General features: G+C 37.8%; 3 protein-coding genes across 5 annotated transcripts; all 3 read left to right on the forward strand.

Moving 5' to 3' along the window:
• Positions 1-6,636: 6,636 nt before the first annotated feature.
• Positions 6,637-14,713, forward strand: LOC113733879 (uncharacterized). Of its 2 annotated transcripts, XM_027260095.2 has the most exons (9): positions 6,637-7,438; positions 8,302-8,483; positions 8,685-8,811; positions 9,008-9,070; positions 9,216-9,263; positions 9,392-9,493; positions 9,566-9,777; positions 9,996-11,775; positions 14,036-14,713. In XM_027260095.2, the coding sequence occupies exons 1-9, from the start codon at positions 6,899-6,901 to the stop codon at positions 14,543-14,545; spliced, it is 3,564 nt and encodes a 1,187-aa protein (XP_027115896.2). In that variant the 5' UTR covers positions 6,637-6,898; the 3' UTR covers positions 14,546-14,713. The 2 variants fall into 2 exon arrangements, with proteins under 2 accessions (XP_027115896.2, XP_027115897.2); XM_027260096.2 differs by lacking the exon at positions 9,216-9,263 and having other exon boundaries at positions 6,638-7,438.
• Positions 14,714-15,747: 1,034 nt separating this feature from the next.
• LOC140038802 (protein high chlorophyll fluorescent 107-like) lies at positions 15,748-20,577 on the forward strand. Its single transcript, XM_072084144.1, has 8 exons — positions 15,748-17,075; positions 17,186-17,329; positions 18,084-18,389; positions 18,523-18,582; positions 18,750-18,995; positions 19,089-19,199; positions 19,677-19,853; positions 19,938-20,577. Exons 1-8 carry the CDS (start codon positions 16,470-16,472, stop codon positions 20,319-20,321), a joined length of 2,034 nt encoding a protein of 677 aa, XP_071940245.1. The 5' UTR covers positions 15,748-16,469; the 3' UTR covers positions 20,322-20,577.
• Positions 20,578-20,725: 148 nt separating this feature from the next.
• LOC140038803 (uncharacterized) lies at positions 20,726-22,082 on the forward strand. Of its 2 annotated transcripts, none has more exons than XM_072084145.1 (3): positions 20,726-21,140; positions 21,475-21,622; positions 21,835-22,082. In XM_072084145.1, the coding sequence occupies exons 1-3, from the start codon at positions 21,082-21,084 to the stop codon at positions 21,946-21,948; spliced, it is 321 nt and encodes a 106-aa protein (XP_071940246.1). In that variant the 5' UTR covers positions 20,726-21,081; the 3' UTR covers positions 21,949-22,082. The 2 variants fall into 2 exon arrangements, with proteins under 2 accessions (XP_071940246.1, XP_071940247.1); XM_072084146.1 differs by having other exon boundaries at positions 21,475-21,577.
• Positions 22,083-22,329: the final 247 nt, after the last annotated feature.

Below are 22,329 nucleotides of genomic sequence, written 5' to 3' on the forward strand. Positions count from 1 at the left end.
AATTTTTATTATTGTGAAATGTCAATAATATCCTTTATTTAAAATTATATATAAAATATTAATTTTTATTACTTGAGCTTGATTAGACTTGATTGAGCTATTAATTACATTTAATTAAACTCGAGCTCGAACTCAAGCTCGAGTTTCATAAATCGATGTCGAGCTCGAGCTCGAGCTCGAATTTTAAAAGCTTGACGAGCTCGAGCTCGAACTCGAGCTTAGTTATTTTGCCTCGAGTCGAGCTCGACTCGACAGCACCCCTAGTCCAGCCTATATTGATAAAATTTCTAACATTACATCAAAGATAAGTCTTCACGGGGGACTGGACCAAATGAAAATAGTGGAGATAACATGCAGGCCGCAGGATCCTAACTCTGTATGCTTTCTGTTTCCTGGGCTGCAAACGAGTCGAGTTGAGTCGAGTTTTGGCCTAATCGAGCTGAGTCTCGACATAATTTCATTGAACTCGAACTCGAGCTCGAGTTCGATGAGCTGACAATTTCAAGCTCGACCTCGACCTCGAAAAAAATAAAAAATAATTATTTTATTTTTTAAAAAATAAATAAAATAATATTTTTTAAATAAATAATAAAAATATTAAGGATATATATATAATTTTACTATTAAAATTTAAAAAATATAAAATATATATATACTTAAAATAAAAAAATAAAAACAAATATATATATACTTAAAATAAAAAAATAAAAAAAAATTTATATATACTCGAACTCGCGAGCCTAACGAGCTTAATATTTTGAGCTCGAGTTTGAGCTCGATTTCAACTCGAGCGGCTCGCGAGCGACTCGATTCGTTTGTAGCCCTAGTTTCCCCGGTAGTATGTCTCATTTTTGGAGGGAGTGAAAGGCACAGTGCACTGAGAAATGAGAGCACTTGTACTGATAAAGAAACAGCATTTGTAGTCCTCAGGCAGGGCAAGGCCTTGCATTCAAGACAATGCCTTTTTGACTCTGAATGTCCCATTTGAATTCAAAGAAATCAAAATTGACCAAATGTGTATGGCAAAAAAGGTTGAGAATGAAGCACCGAATTCTTAAGGTATAATTGTTGAACCTTTGGATGTATTGAGCTCAGCAAAACTTGGCAGACTTGAAAGAAAGGGGATACATAAATGAGTTTGAGTAAGTGAATCTGATAATTTGACCGGTTCTTAAAGGCTTCCCTCCATTGACCAAGCAATCATCATAAGAGAGTCTCCTGAAAGTTCTTGGATTGACTAGCTTCGCAAAGGCAAACCATCCACAATGCAGGTGAATTTTGGAAGGTGCACAGCCAGAAATGCAAGTATTCACAATCTGCACAATGTACTGTGGGATCCCTGATGTTGAGTACATGCTTTGAGAAATACTTATATCCCTATTCGAACAAAAATCTGGTGTGACAAAAATCAGAATATCATATGACAAACTTCGGGAACTTAGAAATTAAAAGCAGAGAAGATTATAGAACTGATATAGAAATATTACCATGGATCAAAAATTTCCTATGCTTTAGATATGCTTTCCCAGGTTCAATCACTGTTGTCCTGTTGCCATCTTCATGAAATATCTCACCTGTCAAAATGAAAGCCGAAAGGTCAAGACGAAAACAAACTACAAAATGTTATAGTTCTTCCGGAACATCTAGTTTCAGTACATGACTTGCCTGATTGAAATTGGATGCTGCAGACTATAATGATTACTATAAAGAGGGAGAACAGAACAAATGCCACAGGCCTCATGATGGCCTTTTCAGTTTACAACTACTACAGGTGGAAAACTTTTTGTTTGTACTCAAGACAAACAAATTTCTTAGATTCACTTCCAGACAATCTTCTAGTTCGGAGTCAGAACGGAGCCATGAGAAAGTGCAGGCTTATGAAGTAAGAGAGTCGAGGAGAGAGTTGTGTATTGCTCATTTATTTGACGAGAAATAAGAGAGTCGAGGAGAGAGTTGTGTATTGCTCATTTATTTGACGAGAAATACGCAGTACTCAGTGCATATGAAGTGTTGGAAAAATGGCTATATCCATTATAGAGTGAATGAGAAAATTGTTCTCATAATGGCACTCTTGAAAGATTTGCTCATTTATTTGACGAGAAATACACAGTACTTGTGCATATGAAGTGTTGGAAAAATGGCTATATCCATTGTAGAGTGAATGAGAAAATTGTTCTCATAATAGCACTCTTGAAAGAATCCAAGGATAATTATCTATCATTCATTCATGTACATAGGATTCATGTGTATTAATTATTGATACGTGATTTTGGATAGGATTCATGTATATTAATTATTGATACATGATTTTGGATAGGATACATGCACTTAATACATGATTTTGAAGTTATCTTATTGAGATACATGTATGTACATGAATATGGTACTTTGATAAACGTGAAGATAATTATCTGGAATTTAACACTTGTTGTCAATTTCTAACAGTCACCCTTGGCCAGCATCTATAAATATCTCCTTTTGTTTCAAAAGAATGCGCGCTCTCTCTCTCTTTTTCCTTCTTGCATCTTCATCTTTTATAGTGTTCCATATTGCTCTCGTTCGAGTTCGCTGTGGTGAAGAAAGTTTGGTGCTGAAATATTCACCTTTAATCTGTTGTATCCTGGGAGACAGACGGCTACTTAACCTCGAGCACTCTACCTGGAGGGGGCGAATCTGTTTTAAGGAAATTGTACTCACAAGCCTCGGATTGTTATTATTGTTATTTTCGATCATTTCTTTCTTTCTAGGTTGTATTTATTCTTCTCTTTATTGTATCAGCCTATTTTATTATTTCACTAACATGAAGTACACATGGGATTAATGTGCTAGCAAATGACACGCGAGGGTAGTGTAGGACAAGAAGTAAAGCCAAGTGCACAAGGGAAGAACGGATATAGAGATTGGAGAGTATAGAACAGGACCACTACTGTTGCTCATCCTTTTATCACATAGGGTGAAGTCATTCCTCAGCAAATTTCTTTAAACTTCAGGCTAGTCAAATGCCAAAGCAAAGATGATAAGAAAGACAACCATTAATTGCAACAATAGCCGGATGGCTCTCTAGTCTTTACAACTATGACCGTACCATATATCAACCTCTTCTTCTTTACAGTGATGCCCGCAAGCTCTACCGACTTACTGGTGCCACTTAACACATCCACAATCATACGGTACAAGTTCTCTTTGTTCAAGATACTCTTGGAAGAAGAGGCGTAGGCGATATATACATGTTAATTAGTGAGAGACTTTTTTAACTTGTACTTAAGTGCTGCTAGTCTGCACGAATATATTGATTATTTTTTTAAGCCTTGCAGCCGAAGTAATTTTTGGTAAACAGCTTCTGGAGGAAGAGGAAATAGTCAAATGACAAGCGACAATCTTTTCCAAATCAAATTAAGGATGCAAAACTTTTTACTGCATAAACAAATGATGCCTACCTAACGAATTTCATGTAGTACTTCCTTTCCTTGTAATTCAAGGTTAGGAACTTGGGAATTTGAATGTGGTCTACAAAGTGGCTTTGTTCTTGCCCCTTTCTCGCATGCCTGCAAGAACCTGAGTTTCTTTCACCCTTTCTTGTTTTGGTCCAAAAATTTTACAACCTTTTTGTTAGCATTGTACTTTTTTTCTTTTAAAAAAATTTACCCTAATAAATCTCCTTTTCTTTGACATAAGCGCAAAAAACTTTTTCCCTATAACAAGAAACTCGCGCTTGAAAAACTTATCGCACATTTGCAACCTAAAGGCAGCATTAGATGCCTGCTGAAAGGAGACTAGTTTCCATTTATGCCAAACCCTACTTTTGTAGGCCTATCTTCAAGGACTCGTAATGCCAAATCACATGCTAATTCCATAATTTGACATACTACAAAGTCTATATGATCGCCATTTGTCACCTCACATTAACAATAATATTAACAGATCATAAGATGTAGTTCTCAAACGCAAAATTTAAAAAAAAGGTATTTAGAATGCAGAAACCATAGTTATTAAATTCGGTCCGACCTGATGGTTGAACTGGTCAAACTGGTGAATCTGCCATGAAATCGGATCGGTTTAGCAATTGGATCGGAGTTGCAGATGATTCGCTTTGAACTGTTTGATTCGGACGATCGAACTGGTGACTCGCTAAACCCAGTTGTTTTTAATGAATCTGACGGATTTTGAAAATTTTTCTGAAATTACCTTTTTATCCAAATTTTTAATTTGACCAACCACACCAATATGGACATTGTCGTCTTTTTGATAATTTAATGAGAAAAATTGAAAAGGGACTTGGGAATTATGGTTTCTTTCTTTATTTGACACCTAGATTTATCATTTATGTTTACGTATAATATCAATATGAATTCATGAACTAAGGAACACATATGTGTATGACTTATGTGTTTGAACTATGAAATATGAATATGTGATGATTTGTTAACATTTAAGAATTTCTATACTTATCTTATAATTTATATGTTTATTTAATTATATTATATATTTTTTATTGTATAATGTAACCCAACGATTCGACCCATAACCCACCGATTGAATTACTAATCCTCCAATCCGATCCTCCGGTCGGGTTGGTTTTAATAACTATGGCAGCAACCACAACTTATATGGACTTGAGCGAACTTGTGGAAAGATTTGGGTTGCACAATTTGTTTGTGGCAACTTGCAGAAGATATGGGTCAATGGGATACACCTTCTGTGTTATAAGCTTAGCCTTGCTTGGATTGCTTGTTTCCGTCCGAAAATATTGTCGTTTTTCGTGATCACATTTCCCTATCATATTTTTCCCTCACATATATCAAATCACTACAGTAATTTTTTCATGAAAAATGACGGAAAATGCAATCCAAACACAACCAATGCTAAGAGTGGTGCTAGAATACGAGGAGCTTCTAGTGTCACTGCCAACTATTAAGTAGGTGCTTATCTAATATTCTACATCTTCGATTGACTTCCCCAATAATTAAGCACCAAAAAAATGGCATCTGAAACCCGTCACTTCCCATCGTTATTGCCCTTTTCTATCGTCCTCCTTCTCTACAAGTGCATCAACAGCAATTCTGCAAAACCATTGACTTCTTCTTCTATATCTTGTCTTTCTTTTGACTGTAATGGCCTCACAATAGGCTACCCATTTTGGCTAAAAAGCCAACAATCTCACAAGTACCGTGGCTACCAAGGTTTTAGCCTCTCATGCAACGGCAATGCCCCGACCCTCAGCCTCTCCAACCACCTCTACGACGTTAAAAAAATTTCAATGATTCAGAAAAGACTTTGACCATCACCTATACTGACCTAAATGATCCAATATGTCCCCTTGTACCGGATGATGTTGTCCTTGACACTGCTTCTTGTTCGATGAATCATACTTGTGATGATCAGATAATTCACTTCTTCTACTATTGCTCTTTCTATCCGCCTTCACTGCAGGATACAGGGCACGGTGGAGTTAAGCGGTCGTTTGTTTTTGCGGACAGCGCGATTCCGAGTTTGTTTGGATAGCCAATTATCCCAAATAATATTTCGCATGCATTATAAATATATTTTTCAATCCATTTTTTTATATTTTCAACCATCTTTTTATCTCACATAAATCACATCACAAAAAATATTATAATAATTATTTCAAATAATACTCTTTCCAACAAACCCTTATGTGAAGCCGTGGTGAAAGGTACTGTGATTGAGAGTGGTGTTCATGAAGTTTATGGTGGTCTTGTGGTTAGGGGTTTCGGTGATCTATTCATTCAATACTAAACACCACTCCTCCGGTCCTCCTTGCTTGGAGTTTTTGGTATACTCTTACTCTTTCTTGGAGGTTAATTTCTTGAAACAATAAGGGGGATCCAACTGCGTGGGAAATGTGCTTTTTATATGTCCTCTTGTTTTTTTGGTCAACAGAAAATACGCAGCAAAATTCATATGGTGGAGCCAATTCAAGAAATGAATAGATTCCAATCTACATTTTTCCTTCCCAGCCATGGCTTTTTTTTTTTAATCACCAGTAACCTTGTGGCAGGTTAAAAGAAATTACGAGGCTTCAATTCACCCTAAAAAAATAACCTCGTGGTAATTTAAAAGAAATTACTAGACTTCAATTCACAAAACAAAAAAAAGTTATAAAGAGCATCCAGTTAACATTCAAGGAGCATAAAAATTCTTTTTTTTTTTAGGAATAAATTTGTTTTTGATAGGATTCAATATTGATTAGAGTTATAGAAGAATCAAGCATGATAAATAGAGTCAGAACATGTGGATATTTATCGTCGAAGGTATAATTTGCTAATGCTGTCTAAGGACATAAATAACTCTTCCTTCAAGATCCATAATTAGTGGGACAAAAAGAGAATTATACAAATTCTGGATGTATTTTTTGAATCCCCGAAATACAGGAATTAGATACTCCTCCTGGTAGTTCAGTTGGTCATGTCCCCTTCTCAGGATACATTGTCCATTACCCTCACAAGGGTTCGAGTCCCAGGATTGCCGTGTTCGGGGGATGGGCCCTCTCTTCTCGGATTGTTGGGGATTAATCGGGTTGAAGGCCCGAATACCTCCTAAGTCAGGGAAAAAAAAAAAGGAATACAGGAATTAGACCAAACTTAGCCCAAAATATCAGAAGTGCGTATGTAGGATGATGTGATTCATTTATGTGACAATTTTGCCCTCCATAATGTTCCAAATTTCTCCCAAAGGCACTCTGTATAAAGGTAAAGCCGTAAAGGTACGGACCCACCTCGATGCCTGTGGCGCCACCGAGCCGTTACTAGTAGAGTGAGTAGGGTTTAAGCCAATTTATCGTTTCAAAAAAAAAAAAAAAGAGTAGGGTTTAAGCATTTTCCCAGGGTTTTCTCCATTATTTAACCAAGAAACAGTATCAAGATTTTGGGAGAAGAAAATGGAAGAGTTCGACGAAGATGATTTCGGGGATCTTTATACCGACGTCAAGGTTCAAGCCGGCCCGGCACTCAATTCTGTCCCACCATTGGCTCAATTTTCCCTGGACACAGAAATTTCGGATTCCTCGGAGGCAAATGAGAGATTCACCGCCGGCGGCAGTGGCGCAGACAATGCTGAAGAAGAGGAGGAGGAGGAGACCGCGGCTGTGGCTTTGGATGAAGGTCAAGAGTGGAGTGGGAATGGATCTGAGAGTGAGAGTGAGAGTGAGGATGATTTGAATATCGTGTTGAATGATGATGAGGAAGTTGAAAACGGTAATGAGGTTATTAATGGAGGTCAATTAGGGTTTCGAGTTGGGGGGATTGGGGGAGGGCTTGATCATGAGGATGAAGCTGGAATTAAAGGGGAAGATGAAGGGAGTAAAGGAAGGGGAAACCATGATAGCTGCTGCACTGGTGGTGTTGGTGATGTTGGCTTTGAACTAGGCAATAGAGGGAAGGTTGGGTTTAATGGTGGTGATTGCAGTGTAAAATACGAGGTATACTCTTAACACAAAATTTTATAGTTTTTGGGCTTATATGTTTACTTTGAAGTGCAAATAAAATGGAGCGTTTGCGCTGAAATTTTTTGCTCCCGACAGAATCTGAGTGAATTTTGAGTTTGAATGGTCTGGCTTGGGAGTTCCGTGCCCAAAACCAGTGAAGCCAGAAGGTTCAAGCTTGTATCAGGAATAGTATAGGTCATGGTAGGATGTGGTTTCTTTACTCGTATTCCTATACTTTAAATCCCTTGCATTAACTTAGCAACATAACTTGTCTTGGGTAACGGCAGTATTATTTGCTTGCCGAGAATCTGATGCTGGATACATTGGGCACTTTGGGTGCAAAAGATGTATTCAGCGTGTAGCAAGATGTATTTTATGTTTTTAGCCATTTGTTATAAATTTTTTGGTTTGACATTTAGATTTTTCTCTGTTGCAGATGATAGAGTTGTGGACATTTAGGAAATGGATGACATTATGTAATTGAAATACTTGTTCTGTTAATGTGATTGTGTATGTGTTTGTTTTGGCAATACGTCCTACTCAACTGGCCATGTTGTTTATTCCAAAAGGAGCAAGATGAGAGCCTTTAAATGTGTAAAATTTTTGAATGTTGTGTATTTAGGTCTACTTTGTGCCATATACCTCTGGAATTACTTTTCAAAATCAGGAGATGTTCCACGTAAAGTACTTTGGTGTGTCTCTTTGTTCCAACAAAAACATTCCCTTTCCAATGTGATACAATCTGTGTCACTTGATCGTGATTCTATGATTGTATTGACTGCATTCACCTTCTTTTATAAATAAACTCAGAGATCATCTTATTTCATATGGACAATTATATCGTCTCTTTTGTGTAGTGCATGAAATCGAAGGCAGCAGCGGTTCTAAGTAATTTGAAATGCAATGGATCTGCCAGAGTAGCTTCTTACTCTTCCCAATTTGTTAGAGGATACTGGGAGCATAATTGTTGGACCCCTCGTTTTGGCAAAAACTCGCTAGTGCCACAAAGGGGACATAACTTCTCACTTCCTCGTTCTAGGTCAGCAATTTTAGGAAACCTTGGTTTTTTAAGAGTTTTTTCTTGATAAGATCTTAGATAGTGCTTCTTAATGTACCAACATGTTCTTGGTAGATTTTCTGGTTCTGTTATCTTTTTGTGTTGCTTATAGTATCTTCAGAGATACTTCTTCTACATGCTTTTGGAGTGTTACATTTCATTTTATTTGTATGTTGTACACAGGACCATTATAGATGTAAATATAGATGCATTCGAGTGGAAGCCTTGGAGGCATCCGGGGGCTGACATAACAGATTTTTTCAATTTTGGTCTTGATGAAGATAGTTGGAAATGCTATTGCAGTTGCCTGGTAAATGAAATACTGTCTACGAATTGTATATATTTAAGAGCTGTCCAGTTCATCAATGTACTTCCTTTGGGCTTATACACAGATTTAACATTGCTTTAATGTTTTGAATTTCAGCATTGTGTTAGAAGATAATTGCAAAATTATGTTCAGTACTTGGCCTTTTCTGGATAAACTCTCATTCTGAGTTGCATTACAGGATGGGTACCGCGAGCAACCAAATGAGGGTAACCCAGCTTACAATCCTTGGAGACATAGTATGGTAAATTGTTGATTTCACAAAATATTCTCCAATTTGAAGTCAAATGCCCAAAATTGTCTTGTAATGTTTTCCATCTGTCAAAATTTTACACCAACATAACGTGTCTTCAGAGGCTGTAACTGAAAATAGAACTCTCTTCAAACAGATGAGATCAGTTTCACAAATCTCTTGTAGACATGAGCAGTTAGAGATGGTATGCATAGTTCATTTGATAGGCAGATCTCATGTATCTAAGCTTTTATTCTTCTGGAGAATCATAGTTTTGAAAAATCTCTTCTGAGTTAAGCAGCATTGTCACATAAAGATTGTTTGCTTATCCAGCCAAAGGGGGAAGCTATTCTGGTAGAAGACAGCATTTGTGAACGCCAAGCATCTGTAGATGTCAGGCATTCTGTTGATCGAGACTCTGATGTTATCATACAGGTAGCTTGTTATTACTCTACTTCTGCAAACTATACTGTCTTATTCTGCTGCTCACTGTATTTGGTGCTACAGATTCATGTGCAGGATATGGAAGATCTCTCAAGCTTTGGGAACATGGCACTTGATCAAGGGAGTAGCCATGTAGCTGAAGCTTCCCATGAAGGAGAATCTGGAGATATTGGTATAAAGAATGAAGATATGGTTTGTTTTAATAGTGCCAGTAAAGATGACCTACCCATTTTGAAGGGACCCACAGAAGAAAAATGGATATCAATTCCTGAAAGGTTTGCAAAGTGCATATAATTGCAAGAAAGCATTCTAGCTGAATACTTTCCATCTTTTGTACGCTACAATAGCATACTTTTTTGTCATAAAGGATATGGATGGGGAATATCTCTGCTCTTGCATGTTGCTGGTTTCTGGACAGATTATTAGTTTTGTAATCTTCTTACTTTAGTTTCTTAACTAAGTTACAAGCTAATCAAGTGTTCCTATCGATCAGGTGCTCCAATGATACATCTACATGTGCTGGTAATCCTGTATATAGGGATTCAGACAATTGTGGGAGTCTTCAGGTTTCTGATACACACGAACACGACCATGAAGAGTTGGCAGACAGTGATTCAGATGGAAGTGCCGAAGATAGATCTTCTGATGACTCGAAGAAATGTATTGGTAGTGTCACATCCAATACCACATCAACCGTAAGGGAATCAGAATCATCCTATGGGCTTGAGACTCGTGGCACTAATTTCTCTCCTTCTTCCAGTCATGACATAAAATCCAGATGTGGTGCTTATCCTGAGCCAGATAAAATTTATGACCATGTTAAAAGGGTATCACCAAACTCAGAGTCTGAGGCTGTCACATTTGATTGTAATTCCTCAAAGGACTTCAGAAGCCATAGCATCAAGATGAAGTCTGGTGCTTATGAATATTTTTCAAGAGGCAGAAATCCCATCAACAGAAAGCTCAAATTTCCTGAGAGGAAATCAACTAGGATATCTAAATTCAAGTCTCACCTCGAGTATGAGGATGCTTTCTATTTGTCTAATCCAAAGAAGTTGCATGACGTATGTCGTTCAACATCTGCATGTGGCAATCAGAGAAATAGGTGTCATAGTTTTGATTTTTCTGAAAGGCAAGATTTCTCATGTTATGAGGGCTTAGAATATCTTATCAGCCATAGAGGAAAAAGATTATATGATTATCAGTCCAGTGGTGCTTATTCTCAAAATTCTCATCAAAGAGGTTGCCGAGTTTCTAGATATGAGAGAGAGCAGTGTTACAATCAGACTGTAAGTGGAAAACACCATTTTACTGAACAAAGAATACCGAGGTTTAGTGGTGACACAAGGGAGAAGGATTTGGATCACTATGATGGGGAAGACTCTGTCTCAGGACTGGAATCCCTTGATTTCCATGGGCCAGGAGAGCTCATTTTTGAAAAATCACAATTGTTAGACTGTGGAAACCATGCTCGGTGGAAATGGAAATCAGGAGAGCTGAAATTTAGAAGGAAATTGAAAAATTGTAACTTTATTTGTGAACATAAATATAGCAATAACATGACTCGAGAAAATTTTAGATCTATTCAGTGTAGGGAAGGAGATATTGTGCAACGTAAATATGATAGACAGTTGCAATATGGTAGAGGAAAAGTTAGAGGCCCTTTAAGAGGCAAAAGGAGATTTGACAGTCCCCTTAGTGGCTGTGAAACTATTCGGTGTAGAAATAGCGAGGACGAGAAACCACAAACTGTTGGCAGGGTAAGGGCGCCAGGTGCGCCTTATTCAAGAATTTATGTATCTGAAAGATGCAGTAAACAAGGGAAACATAATTGTGTAGGGAGGTACAGTGGTGGTACCAAATTTGGTTTTTCTGATGGTATGTTTGACAGTGATGAGAATATAAAACATGCTGATGATCAAGATGATTTTGCTGGAAGAAGACATTATGGACAATCTGAAGTATTGGAGTGGAGGGAAGAGGAATGCAATTCTTGGTATCCTGAGCATGGTGTTTTGGCTGAGGGAACATTATATCCTTTTAACAAGACTTCAGGGGGTAAAGGATCTGTTGCCAAACATGGGTCTGTATATGGAGGGAAGCTTATAGATCTTAGTGAACCTGAGCAAAATAGATACAAATTATCAAGAGAAGGCGGTGTCGGTAGTAAATTTCTGGAAAGTCCTAATGTTAGCCGTAGAGATAATGTTCAGCGAACACGCCCAAGGTGCTGGGATTCAACTGACAAAGACATGGTTGTTTGGGACAGCAAGGTAAAATTGGGGGAATTGAGGTCAAATCTTTGTATCATTGTATATGTATATACACAAGTATTTCTCATATTTTGGAAAGTGATTTTTGCATATGTTTATTGCTTTATTTGTGTCTTTTAGAACTGTCTTGATTTTTCTTTTACTCTGGTGTGGCCTATATTCAAGCTTTGCTATAATATTGCAAGTTTTTGGATTGATCTACCTATTCCCTGGAAACAGAAAGTTGGCCTCAGTCCTCGAAGCATGCAATTTTTAATTCAAAAATTCCCAAAATTTATCTTGTTTATTCTGTGAAAAAATATGCATTAGTCACAAGCCGACCCAACAGGCCACTAATATTAGAGGGTTTTCTTTCAATCGTTTGGTTGACAATATTTGTGTTTTCAAAGCTGATTCTGTTGCATTCTACTGATGCATATTAAACCTAAGGCACATATGAGATCCAAAACATGTTTTGTAGTATAAGGAACAGTAACTTTCCATGGAAATCATCAATGGGCAAGTTTCTTTTCTTTAGGAAATTTAGAACTATCTTTATAGGTTATATTAACATGTCCAATTTTTTTATTTTGGATAATGATCTGTATCTTGGAGCTTGCACATCTTGAAAATTTTAAAAAGCTACCCTTTGTCTTGTAGATACTTAGGCAGTCAATGTCAATGTGAAAAGGCTGATGCCCTTGTTTAGCCAGAGTGCCAGACTTAGAGCCACCTTAGCTGAGTTCTGCTTGGCCAACTTGTGCCTTGTCGAATAAAGTTTCCAGTTAGGATACTTAGTACATATGATCAATTGCTTTTCTGGTTTAAAGAGCCTATGGACCAAGCTATGCCGATAAGTTTGTTGAGGTGTGGCTTATTATGAGGTTTAGCATAAGATTAGTGAGAATTGGTTGGATGAACAGAAAGAAACTCGTCTATGTTAATGGTACATGACTTGAATTTTGCTGCTACATTGAACTGTTTGTTTATTTTCACTGGATTGTTGAGTTGGGACTTTACATGGTTGGAAGGTAGTATTAAAAACAATACTCTTGCTTGACTGTGCATCAAGATTGTAAACTACTTTTTTCTGTCTCCACAGGAGCAATACATTTGGTTTAATTCTTGGTGACCATTTTTTAGCATATAGAATATAGGATACAGACTAATTTGTTTATATTATTTGCAATGGTCGTTACTTCACCACCATCTGAATGCATGGTGACAAGAGGAGCATCATTTTTCTTCTCTAAGCCCTTTGGCTTTGTTTTCTGATCGATTCAGTCTACCTATGCCACAGTAAGAACTTGTGGTAGAAAGTAGTTGTCAATGGAGCCAATATGATTGTTTCCCCCATTAGCTGCTAAATGACCTACGACATATTGTTTTCCCCCTGTTATGGTACCTGTAAACATTTTGATTTGTTTATTATTTGAGTTGATGGACATCTAAACTTTTTGTTTAAATTTTCGTTCTGGAAGATTTTTCAGGATGATGCCCTTTCCTCCCAACTCCACCCAACCATCCCCCACCCAACCCACAAAAAAAAATTTATTGTACTTCCATCAAATTTCTCTCCCTGAAGCTTTACTTGGTGGGTGTTGTGGTTGCTTACATGCATGTTATCATATATACACAAGCATGACATTGTGGCACTGCATTTTGTTTGGTAAAATCACTGTTGAATGCTTGGTGTATTTGTAACTTTTACTATTACCTGGATCTGATTGTGGTGCGTATGTTGTTTTGGAGATTGCACATGAATTGTACAGGATCAGGTCACAAATTCTGGTTGTGGCTTTTGCTGCATCGCAGAGGGAATGCACAATCTTCCTGTGTTCCGGGTTGTCTTCCTTGCATGTGCTATGTGCTTGGTAACTGAAAAGTAGTTGTCCTGGAACTTACACGATGAATTTGCATGTATAATTTGCGTTACCTGAGTTCTAATATTCATTAGGGCAATTTTACATGCCTAGTAAGTTAATGGACGCTGGACATGGTCTCTTTCCTCCGAGCTTTATGGTTGGAGCCCTATTCTGATCAGTATTGGTGTTTACTTTTCCAGCTTGTCTTGCATCTTCCGAAACCACCTTTTGCTTCTTTTACAGGAGGTCCTTTGTACTTATGCGGTGGCTCCGCTTATTTCTCTTTTTTCTTTCTTTTCCCTTTTGTGTCGTATATGCTTATTCATGCGCTGCTCTGACAATTTTGTTGGTCTGTCTACACTAAGAATGTGGGACATCCTTATATTGACATTTCCTGATGGCAATGCACTCTGCAGTCCTCTAGGTGCTCCGAGGCTGGAAGTTCAATGTGCTTTGATAGATACGAGTACTTCAAGCGCAATGAAGATTCAGAGCAGCGAACTTTCAAGGGCTTAAATGATTCCCGTCTAGAGAAGGTTGCTCGAGCTGACAATACAAAAGCCGGTACCTTCCTGGTGGATGCAAATTGGCGCAACAAGTTTCCTAATGGCAAGCGGAACGATTCTCCAGATATTGAAGAAGGTCAGATAGTTACTGAAGATTTGAATGCGAAACCTAAGGAAAGGATTAGTGCATCCAGAGATAAAACAAACATCACAGGCACAAAGGCCATTTCCAGGGAAAATCCTAGGATATTGGAGATAATTGCCAAAATGGAAAAACGACGAGAGCGGTTCAAGGAACCGATTTCTTTGAAAACAGTCTCAGAGAAAAATGGCAAGCCATTTACCGCTGATGGTGATGAAGCTGTTGAAACAAAGCAGCTACCTAGACCAGCACGGAAAAGGAAATGGGCTGGGAGTTAGGGAAGTCTTAACAAGCTTCCCAACAAAGAATATATTATTCGATCTTCAGGTTTTCTTGATTAGTTTAAAAAGTTATTATACAAACAAAGCCATGTTTGCTGGTGAATAATTATTGCGATTACTGAAATATAAAGCACGTTGAAGAAAGTTTATAATTGTTTTCTAGCATTCGGAGTAAGAGTTGATAAATTTTATCATATAATAGGGTAGCAATAGCCATGGTGGGTTGCGGATGGCGCAGGTTTCTCGTATTGGGCGGCGGGCAGTGGGAGGGGGAAAGTAGGTATTATGGAAAAATGGCTTGGTTGGAACAAACACATTTTTTCAAAATATAAATTGTGGTAAGTTATAGTAAAATTTTAAATTTTAGACATTTATTCAAAGCAATAAATAAGGTTGATTATTTGAAATGCTTATTGTAACATTTTTACGATATGATAAATGTGGAATACAAGGGTGATTTTTTATGTATGAGATAAAAAGGTGATTGGAAAGATAAAAAATGTGTTTGTAATGCAAGTAAATAAAATATTTTGTAAATAATTTCTATCCAAACACATAAATTGTAATCTTTACTCTGGTTGTTTCTGGGAGCTTGTTTTTAAGTATTAATTTATGAAACTCAGCCAGATGTGGTATGGACTACAATTTCTTCGTTAGTTAGTGGTGTTTTTTCTTGCTCTAAAATTTTGAAGGATTCCACGTAATGTACTAGCGGTCAAGCAGGCTAAATAATAGTTTTCCTGAATTAATTTTGTCTTGAATATTGTCCCCTTATTTTTAGAATTATTCCCACCTCGAATCAGGTTCATTATTATCACGGTAATTGTTGCGAAAAGTTTAAAGGTGAATGTCATATTCTTTCAGACCCAAAGGAAGGGATGTTCATGCAATAGCTATTCTTGCGTCGTCGTGCTATGGACCAAACGAACTTATGACTATGCAAGTCAAGTTTTGTAATGTATAATTCCAAAAAAAAAGACGACAATTTTGTGAGTCCGGATAAAACTACTATTGGTAGGAAAGAGATTATATAAATGTAATATGATCAGCTTTCTGCGGTGAAACTGGCGAGAAAGGTACCTAAGAATGATTTACATGAAATTTCCTACTCAAGCATTCTCCAAAAAAAATATATATATATATATATATCTTGAGAAGTGTAGAAAAGAATCGGACATACTGGGATGGCTCGACATCTTCTGCTCTATCCCCTTTAGACCACCAATAAACGGCTTCCACGTGTCTAAAAAATCTACAATTGCCGATGAAGTCTAAGCCACTCAAGAAGCTCCGTGACGTGCCGCCACTCTGCAAACCAGTAGCCTCTTTTCCCAGCGTTTGCTACTCTGATGGTGTGTGCTGTGCAGGAAAACCACCACTTTGAACTCTAGAGTCTGGACAGGAGGGGCTCTATTTAGTAGTATTTGCTCATATTACTCCTCCTATATTTCCATATTTCTTTGCATGGCTTAGCCGAAAGGATGTGATCGCAGTAATTCAAAAGCTAATTACATTATAATTTTTTTACGGAGCAGATTTCCATGCTCCCTGGTTGTTTTTAAAGTTACAAAAATTTACTTGTTATATCATCGGACCAAAACATGTTGTCAAATGATCGCTCCTCCCTCTTGTCAAAGTATGGTGTTCAAGAGTTTCTTTTTGAAGGCTAAGAAATTTTTGGTTAATATCCTCGTTTACCAAAATTTCGAGTTGGATTATAATGAATCTGAATGCTGTAGTTAGAGAATCATACCATGTAGTAACATTTTAACGCAGATGAACAAATTTTTCGACTTTCATTTCTCTCCTGAGAGCCTCCCTTCCACTTCCACTTCGACTGCCACTCACCTGCTCCCAGGTAAAGTATAGATTCATGCAGTTATTATCCGTTGAAGAGTTGCGAGGAGAGAAGTAAAAAGAAATGCACTTATTTTCTTCTTCTCCTCCTCCTTCAACCTGCTCCAGCTCCAAGTACACTCTTCTTTCTCCTCAAAATTCCAATCCCTTAAAATTCCATTTGGTCGTTCCCTTCAAGGCCCTCCATCCCTCTTCTTCGCATCCTCAGTTAAGTCCCATTTGTTCCCATGAATCATCATCACCACCACCACTTATTCAAGAAAGCCCACAAAGATTTCAACCTCAGGCCGATGATATTATTGTTCGAGAAGATGATTTTGAAGTCGCTGAAAAGATCAGGACTGCCAAGAAGTCCTTGGAGGAGTTGCTTGTTGTTCGCCGGCCACTGAAGGAGATTACTGCGGAGGAGGAGGAGGAGGAAGAGGAAGAAGAAGAAATAATTGAGTCCGAGGATGAAGAAGTTGAGGAAGAGAAATCGTCCGTTTCATCAATGCCATTTGATGCTAAACTTTCTAAATTCGCAAAGAAGATGCCTATTTTTGAGCCTGAAAGGGTAGAACAGATCCCCGGTGGTAAACCGCTGACAATTAATTTGGACTTAGCTCTGTATCGAGCTAAAATATTGGCACGTAATTTTCAGTATCAAGCATCAGAAAAGATACTTCAGAAGGTACTCATCTTGTTCCATACCAATCTCTTTTCAAATTCTATCAGCAGTTAGATATCTTGAATTCTTCATTTTTGATAATGACTTTGCGGTTACTCTTGTGGACTATGAAGTGCATATACTATTGGCCGGAAGATGGGAGATCATATGTAGCTTTAGGCAAGATTCTGAGTAAGCAATCTAAAATGGGTGAAGCCAGGGCTGTTTATGAAAAGGGATGCCAGGCTACACAGGGAGAAAACCCGTACATTTGGCAGGTTAGTATACCTGTTATTCTAGCCTTTCTCAATCCAATTTCATCATTAGTATCCGCTTTCTGTTATAACCCAAGCTTATTTCGTTGACTAATGCTGTCCAATAAGTTAAAAGAATTTAGCAAGCTTTCAGAGCCTAACTATATTTATTACTTCGTGTATGAGGCAAAAAAGCAGTTCAACCGGGTAAAAACTAACAAGACAAGATTAGTTTGCTAGTGTTATCCTAATATCCTACCCAAAGTAGATTTAGTGATACTTCAAGTGATCAATTTGGCATTTCGTTTTCTAAGCATATTGTCTTTATTTGAATTATCAATCCCTTAGTCCAATGTGCCATGAGCTATGGGGTGAAAAATAACAAGGACTCATTAATTTCTCTTCATTGGTCACTCGCTTTAAGTTTTACATCTGCACAATTTGGAAGACATAATTAGTGGAGTTCCAGCATCAGGTTCTCTTCTTCTTTTCCATTTCTAGGGTCGGAACTTCTTTAGGTGGGGGAAAGATTGGAGAGGTGGAGGAGGGTGGTTGAGACCTGCTCTGGCCTTGTCACTTCCCTTACAGTATTTGAATTGAAGGTTTAGGTAAATGAAAATCCTCATATATATTTAGCTGGATGGACAACAGCGATTTCCAGATATCTACTGCATGTAAATTATTTTTGTGCAAAGGAGAATGGTTAACCAACAGCATGCTTTGCCATTTTTTATTGTATAGATCAGAAAATTAACTCAGACCTGTTTCCTTGCACTAGTGCTGGGCTGTTCTGGAAAATAAGATGGGTAATATAAGGAGGGCTAGAGAATTGTTTGACGCTGCTACAGTTGCTGATAAGAGGCATATTGCTGCCTGGCATGGGTGGGCAGTCTTGGAGCTGAAACAGGGCAACATTAAGAAGGCAAGGAATCTTCTTGGCAAAGGTCTGAAGTTTTGTGGTGGAAATGAGTACATATACCAAACGCTTGCATTGCTCGAAGCTAAAGCGAAGAGATATGAACAGGCCCGCTATCTATTCAGGCAGGCAACTAAGTGTAATCCAAAAAGCTGTGCCAGTTGGCTCGTAAGTATTTATCTTCAAAAGAGATTATCTGCTACACAGCTTACTTGCGACGGCATTTACTGATTCTTTTCTTTTTCCTTGCGATTGGTTACAAGGGGAAAACTTTTAATTGTACTGATGTCTCTTTGGATAGGCATGGGCTCAACTGGAGGCACAGCAGGAAAACAACCCTGCAGCAAGGCAGCTTTTTGAGGTAGAGTGTTTTGCAACTTCGATTTCTGATTACTAATTCAATTATTGTCCATATTTTGGAAACAAAGATAATAAACATAAAATTTCGTCTCGGTTTCTTCAGTTAGTTAGATGTTTAGTTTTCTTGTTGATTTGCATTCATGGTGACCTTTTCTTTTCCTCATGCAGGCAGCGGTGCAGGCTAGTCCTAAGAATAGGTTTGCTTGGCATGTCTGGGGAGTCTTTGAATCAAATTTGGGAAATATAGACAAAGGAAGGAAACTTCTGAAGATAGGACACACTGTAAATCCAAGAGATCCAGTTCTTCTTCAATCCCTTGCTTTGTTGGAATACAGATACTCCAATGCAAATCTTGCTAGGATGTTGTTCAGGAAGGCATCTAAACTGGATCCGAGGCACCAACCAGTTTGGATTGTAAGACTTTATTCTCACTGTTGTATGTAGATTTATGCTCATTTATTCAAGTACATCCACTAAGATTGACATGCCAACTTTTTTTCCATTAAGGCTTGGGGATGGATGGAGTGGAAAGAAGGAAACATCTCTACAGCTAGGGACTTGTACCAGAGAGCCCTCTCAATTGATTCTACTACTGAAAGTGCTGGCCGTTGCCTTCAGGTAAGGAGGATGGTATTAAATCTAGTTCCCATTTAGTTGTCCAAGACCCCCTCCTTTAGATAAAAAGTACATCTAGATGAAGGCAGGCAACACAAATTGAGTGCCTCCTCGATCCTAAGGAATCATATAATTGAATATGGTGATAATATGATCTTCCTTATGCCTCAGTAAGTTTTCTTAAGCTGTTGAAAATTGGAAACAATCACCAAGCAAAATGACCTTTCTTTGGACCATGATCTAATTGCTGTGCCATTCTTAAATGCCGGTCTGCTAGAGAACACTTTTATCTCCCTGAAACAACCAAAAAATCCACCGGATACCAACAGTATAGCTGGAAAATAATAAGATCTTGCAATGTAGCAGCCCACCTCTTACAAAGTGGGACTCCAGTTTGTCTTGGCTCAAGTTTCTATTGTATCCGTCTGGACTAAAAGTACTAATGAAATCTCGACCATTGAATTATGGTTTATATAATAGGCTTGGGGTGTTTTGGAGCAAAGAATTGGCAATTTGTCAGCAGCTCGAAGACTATTTAGATCTTCATTGAACATAAATTCTCAGAGCTATGTAACCTGGATGACTTGGGCATCCCTGGAAGAAAACCAAGGGAATTCTGTACGTGCAGAGGAAATCCGTAATTTATACTTTCAGCAGGTAAACAGAATAAAACTTGGTGGACCTCTAAGCATTGAGTACTCAAATGAATTAATGTATTATAAAACATTCAATTTGGTGCAGCGTACTGAAGTTGTTGATGATGCTGCATGGGCTATGGGTTTCTTAGATATCATCGACCCTGCAATTGACAGCATAAAGAAACTTCTAAATTTGGGTCAGAATCCATACAAGAAAGTAGTCAATTCATTCACAGGGTCACCAGGAGCTGAAAATGGAGATAGTGGAGAAGAATCAGCAGGGCGATCCTCTGATTATGTCAAAGGTACCAGAAGTGAAGAAGAGTTTGATCTAGATAAGTTTGTTCGCGAAAAATTATCTTTGGATCCCTCAGAGCTGGAAGTTCAGTTAGGAACACTCGAAAAAGTTACTGCCGTTAGTATAAAATCTCCAAGGAAGGTATCACTGCTGCAGAGAACGGCTGCTAGACCATCACCAAAGCCGTGATTCATGTCGATACATATATGTTTATTGGCCTGCCCTTATTATTATTATTTTACTAATGTAGTTCAACTGAGAAATCATACACAAAATTGGATCATCACTGGTTATCAACAGTGATTTCTGATTTATAGAATTTAGTAGTTCAGATATTTTACACAGACTATAGCGAGATTGGATAATCACTGTCCTCTCTTTCACAGACACGGGTTGGAGGTGGATATGCATATGTGCTATATGCAAGATTAAGGCCTTTTGTTTATATGGTTGTCTAACTGAGCTTGTTTGTGAAACATTGATCCTCTTGTCGTTGGGAAAGCTCTATGAGATATAATTAGAGTATAAGATATAGCACTTTATCCTAGTGTCACGGGTCGCTTGTTTTCCTACAAGCCAGCACACCGTGCGGCACTAGCAAACGTTCAAGTCTTAAGCTATGATCGATTAGCTAGTTCAGTCTAAACACAAAATGCGCGGAAGTTATGCGGAAGCGTAAGAGTAGTAAGCAAAAATAGAAGCATGTGTGGTTAAGGAAAACTTATATTACACTCAATTAAAGGCGTAAGAGCAGTAGGCTAAATAAAGGTGTTAAATTACTTGAGAAAATTTTGTCTATAATGAGGCAACTCATATTTAGCGTTACTGCTTAGTTCTTTTCCAACAGTTTCCAAGCTATGGGTTTCCTGCCCCTGCTTGTAGTAGTAAGTGTTAATGCTGTGGTAGTCATGTTTAATTTGTTAAGTTTCTCTCAGGAGCCAACATAGACATGATCACATTGGGCGACTTTTGGAGCTCTAACACCATTGATCTGTATCTTCACTGTAGGTAAATGAACTGCACAGCATATTAAATGAGTGTACCATACATTATATGGCAATTTGTTAACGTGGTGAATTAGCTCAACTTTTTGCTTGTGAAGCCTTTTTCTTCTCTTTTTTCATGTGCTGCTAATTGTTACCATACCTCTTCACAAGCAACTAGCGGACTGTTATTAGTAGACTAATTCCATAACTAAATTAAAGCTGGGACATTTTCTTTGCAAAGGTGAACTTTCAGCGACTAAGCACATTAGTCATCATTTAAATCAATGTTATCATTGCTGTACAGCATCTTGTTCTTTGTTGATCTACTAAGATGTCTAGCAAGGATTTTGTAGCAGGTTTTACAAATTAGCTGATCCTAACAATGGAATTCTGAAGAAGGGCCGAGAAGCTTTTCTAACTGGATGCCATCTTCGAACTGCCAGCAAAAGTTGTGGCCAGGCACGACTTCTGCCAACTGAATATTTTGTGGTGCTGTTAGATGAGGTATTGGAGGATTTTTTTGCTTATCCACTTGTGATTGACCTTTTTATGTATGTTGATCTTTGCTAGCACAAACTAGTGTAGTTTTGCATGCTTTATCTTTGCATTTCCATGCTTATTAATTTCAGGAGTCCTGTGACATATATGCACTTGGTCTGATTTTAAGATTTCATATTCTGTTTCTGGTGTTGACTTTAAATTTATCCTTGATGCAGGACCAAGACGATGATGCGATGCTAATTGGAGCACAGTTTTGTTCAGATTCCTTCTCTTCCATTTCTCTTGAGGCTGTTAAAGAAGGGGTCTCTTATTCATTGTATGCTAGGTAAGATGTGGCAGCATAATATGTAGTCTGTCTTGTGTGCTTCAGTTTTAAACGAAGTTGATGCTACTTTCTCTGAAGTTGGTATATATAAAATCAGTCATCTCGCCAACTGGTCCACTTCTTTAAGTGCATCAGACAGTTTCATCTCGCCAACTGGGCATACTGGATTTTCTGAATCACGCCGATGGTGATAAAAAATACAGAAGAAAGCCCAAAAGAAGAAAAGTAATAAGATTGGACAAGCAAGTCTCGATATTGAACTAATCACCCAAAAAAACTTGAAAAATCAGTCGGTACTTAATTTAATTCATTGCAAACAACTATTGTAATAAACCGCAATTTTTTATCCTACTTACCAATAGTTTGTTCCATAATCTATTGTTTT

The sequence above is a fragment of the Coffea arabica genome, chromosome 3e (genome assembly GCF_036785885.1).
Source record: "Coffea arabica cultivar ET-39 chromosome 3e, Coffea Arabica ET-39 HiFi, whole genome shotgun sequence".
Lineage (NCBI taxonomy): Eukaryota > Viridiplantae > Streptophyta > Magnoliopsida > Gentianales > Rubiaceae > Coffea > Coffea arabica.

Excerpts from the sequence above, each read along its gene's own strand:
- LOC140038802 (XM_072084144.1), top strand. The coding sequence starts at position 16,470 with ATGCACTTATTTTCTTCTTCTCCTCCTCCTTCAACCTGCTCCAGCTCC. Across the intron at positions 17,076-17,185 it reads CAGAAAAGATACTTCAGAAG|TGCATATACTATTGGCCGGA; the intron begins GTACTCATCTTG and ends TGGACTATGAAG. Across the intron at positions 18,996-19,088 it reads GGCACCAACCAGTTTGGATT|GCTTGGGGATGGATGGAGTG; the intron begins GTAAGACTTTAT and ends TTTTCCATTAAG.
- LOC140038803 (XM_072084145.1), top strand. The coding sequence starts at position 21,082 with ATGATCACATTGGGCGACTTTTGGAGCTCTAACACCATTGATCTGTAT. Across the intron at positions 21,141-21,474 it reads GATCTGTATCTTCACTGTAG|GTTTTACAAATTAGCTGATC; the intron begins GTAAATGAACTG and ends ATTTTGTAGCAG. Across the intron at positions 21,623-21,834 it reads TTGTGGTGCTGTTAGATGAG|GACCAAGACGATGATGCGAT; the intron begins GTATTGGAGGAT and ends TCCTTGATGCAG.
- LOC113733879 (XM_027260095.2), top strand. The coding sequence starts at position 6,899 with ATGGAAGAGTTCGACGAAGATGATTTCGGGGATCTTTATACCGACGTC. Across the intron at positions 8,812-9,007 it reads AATGCTATTGCAGTTGCCTG|GATGGGTACCGCGAGCAACC; the intron begins GTAAATGAAATA and ends GTTGCATTACAG. Across the intron at positions 9,264-9,391 it reads GACATGAGCAGTTAGAGATG|CCAAAGGGGGAAGCTATTCT; the intron begins GTATGCATAGTT and ends TTGCTTATCCAG.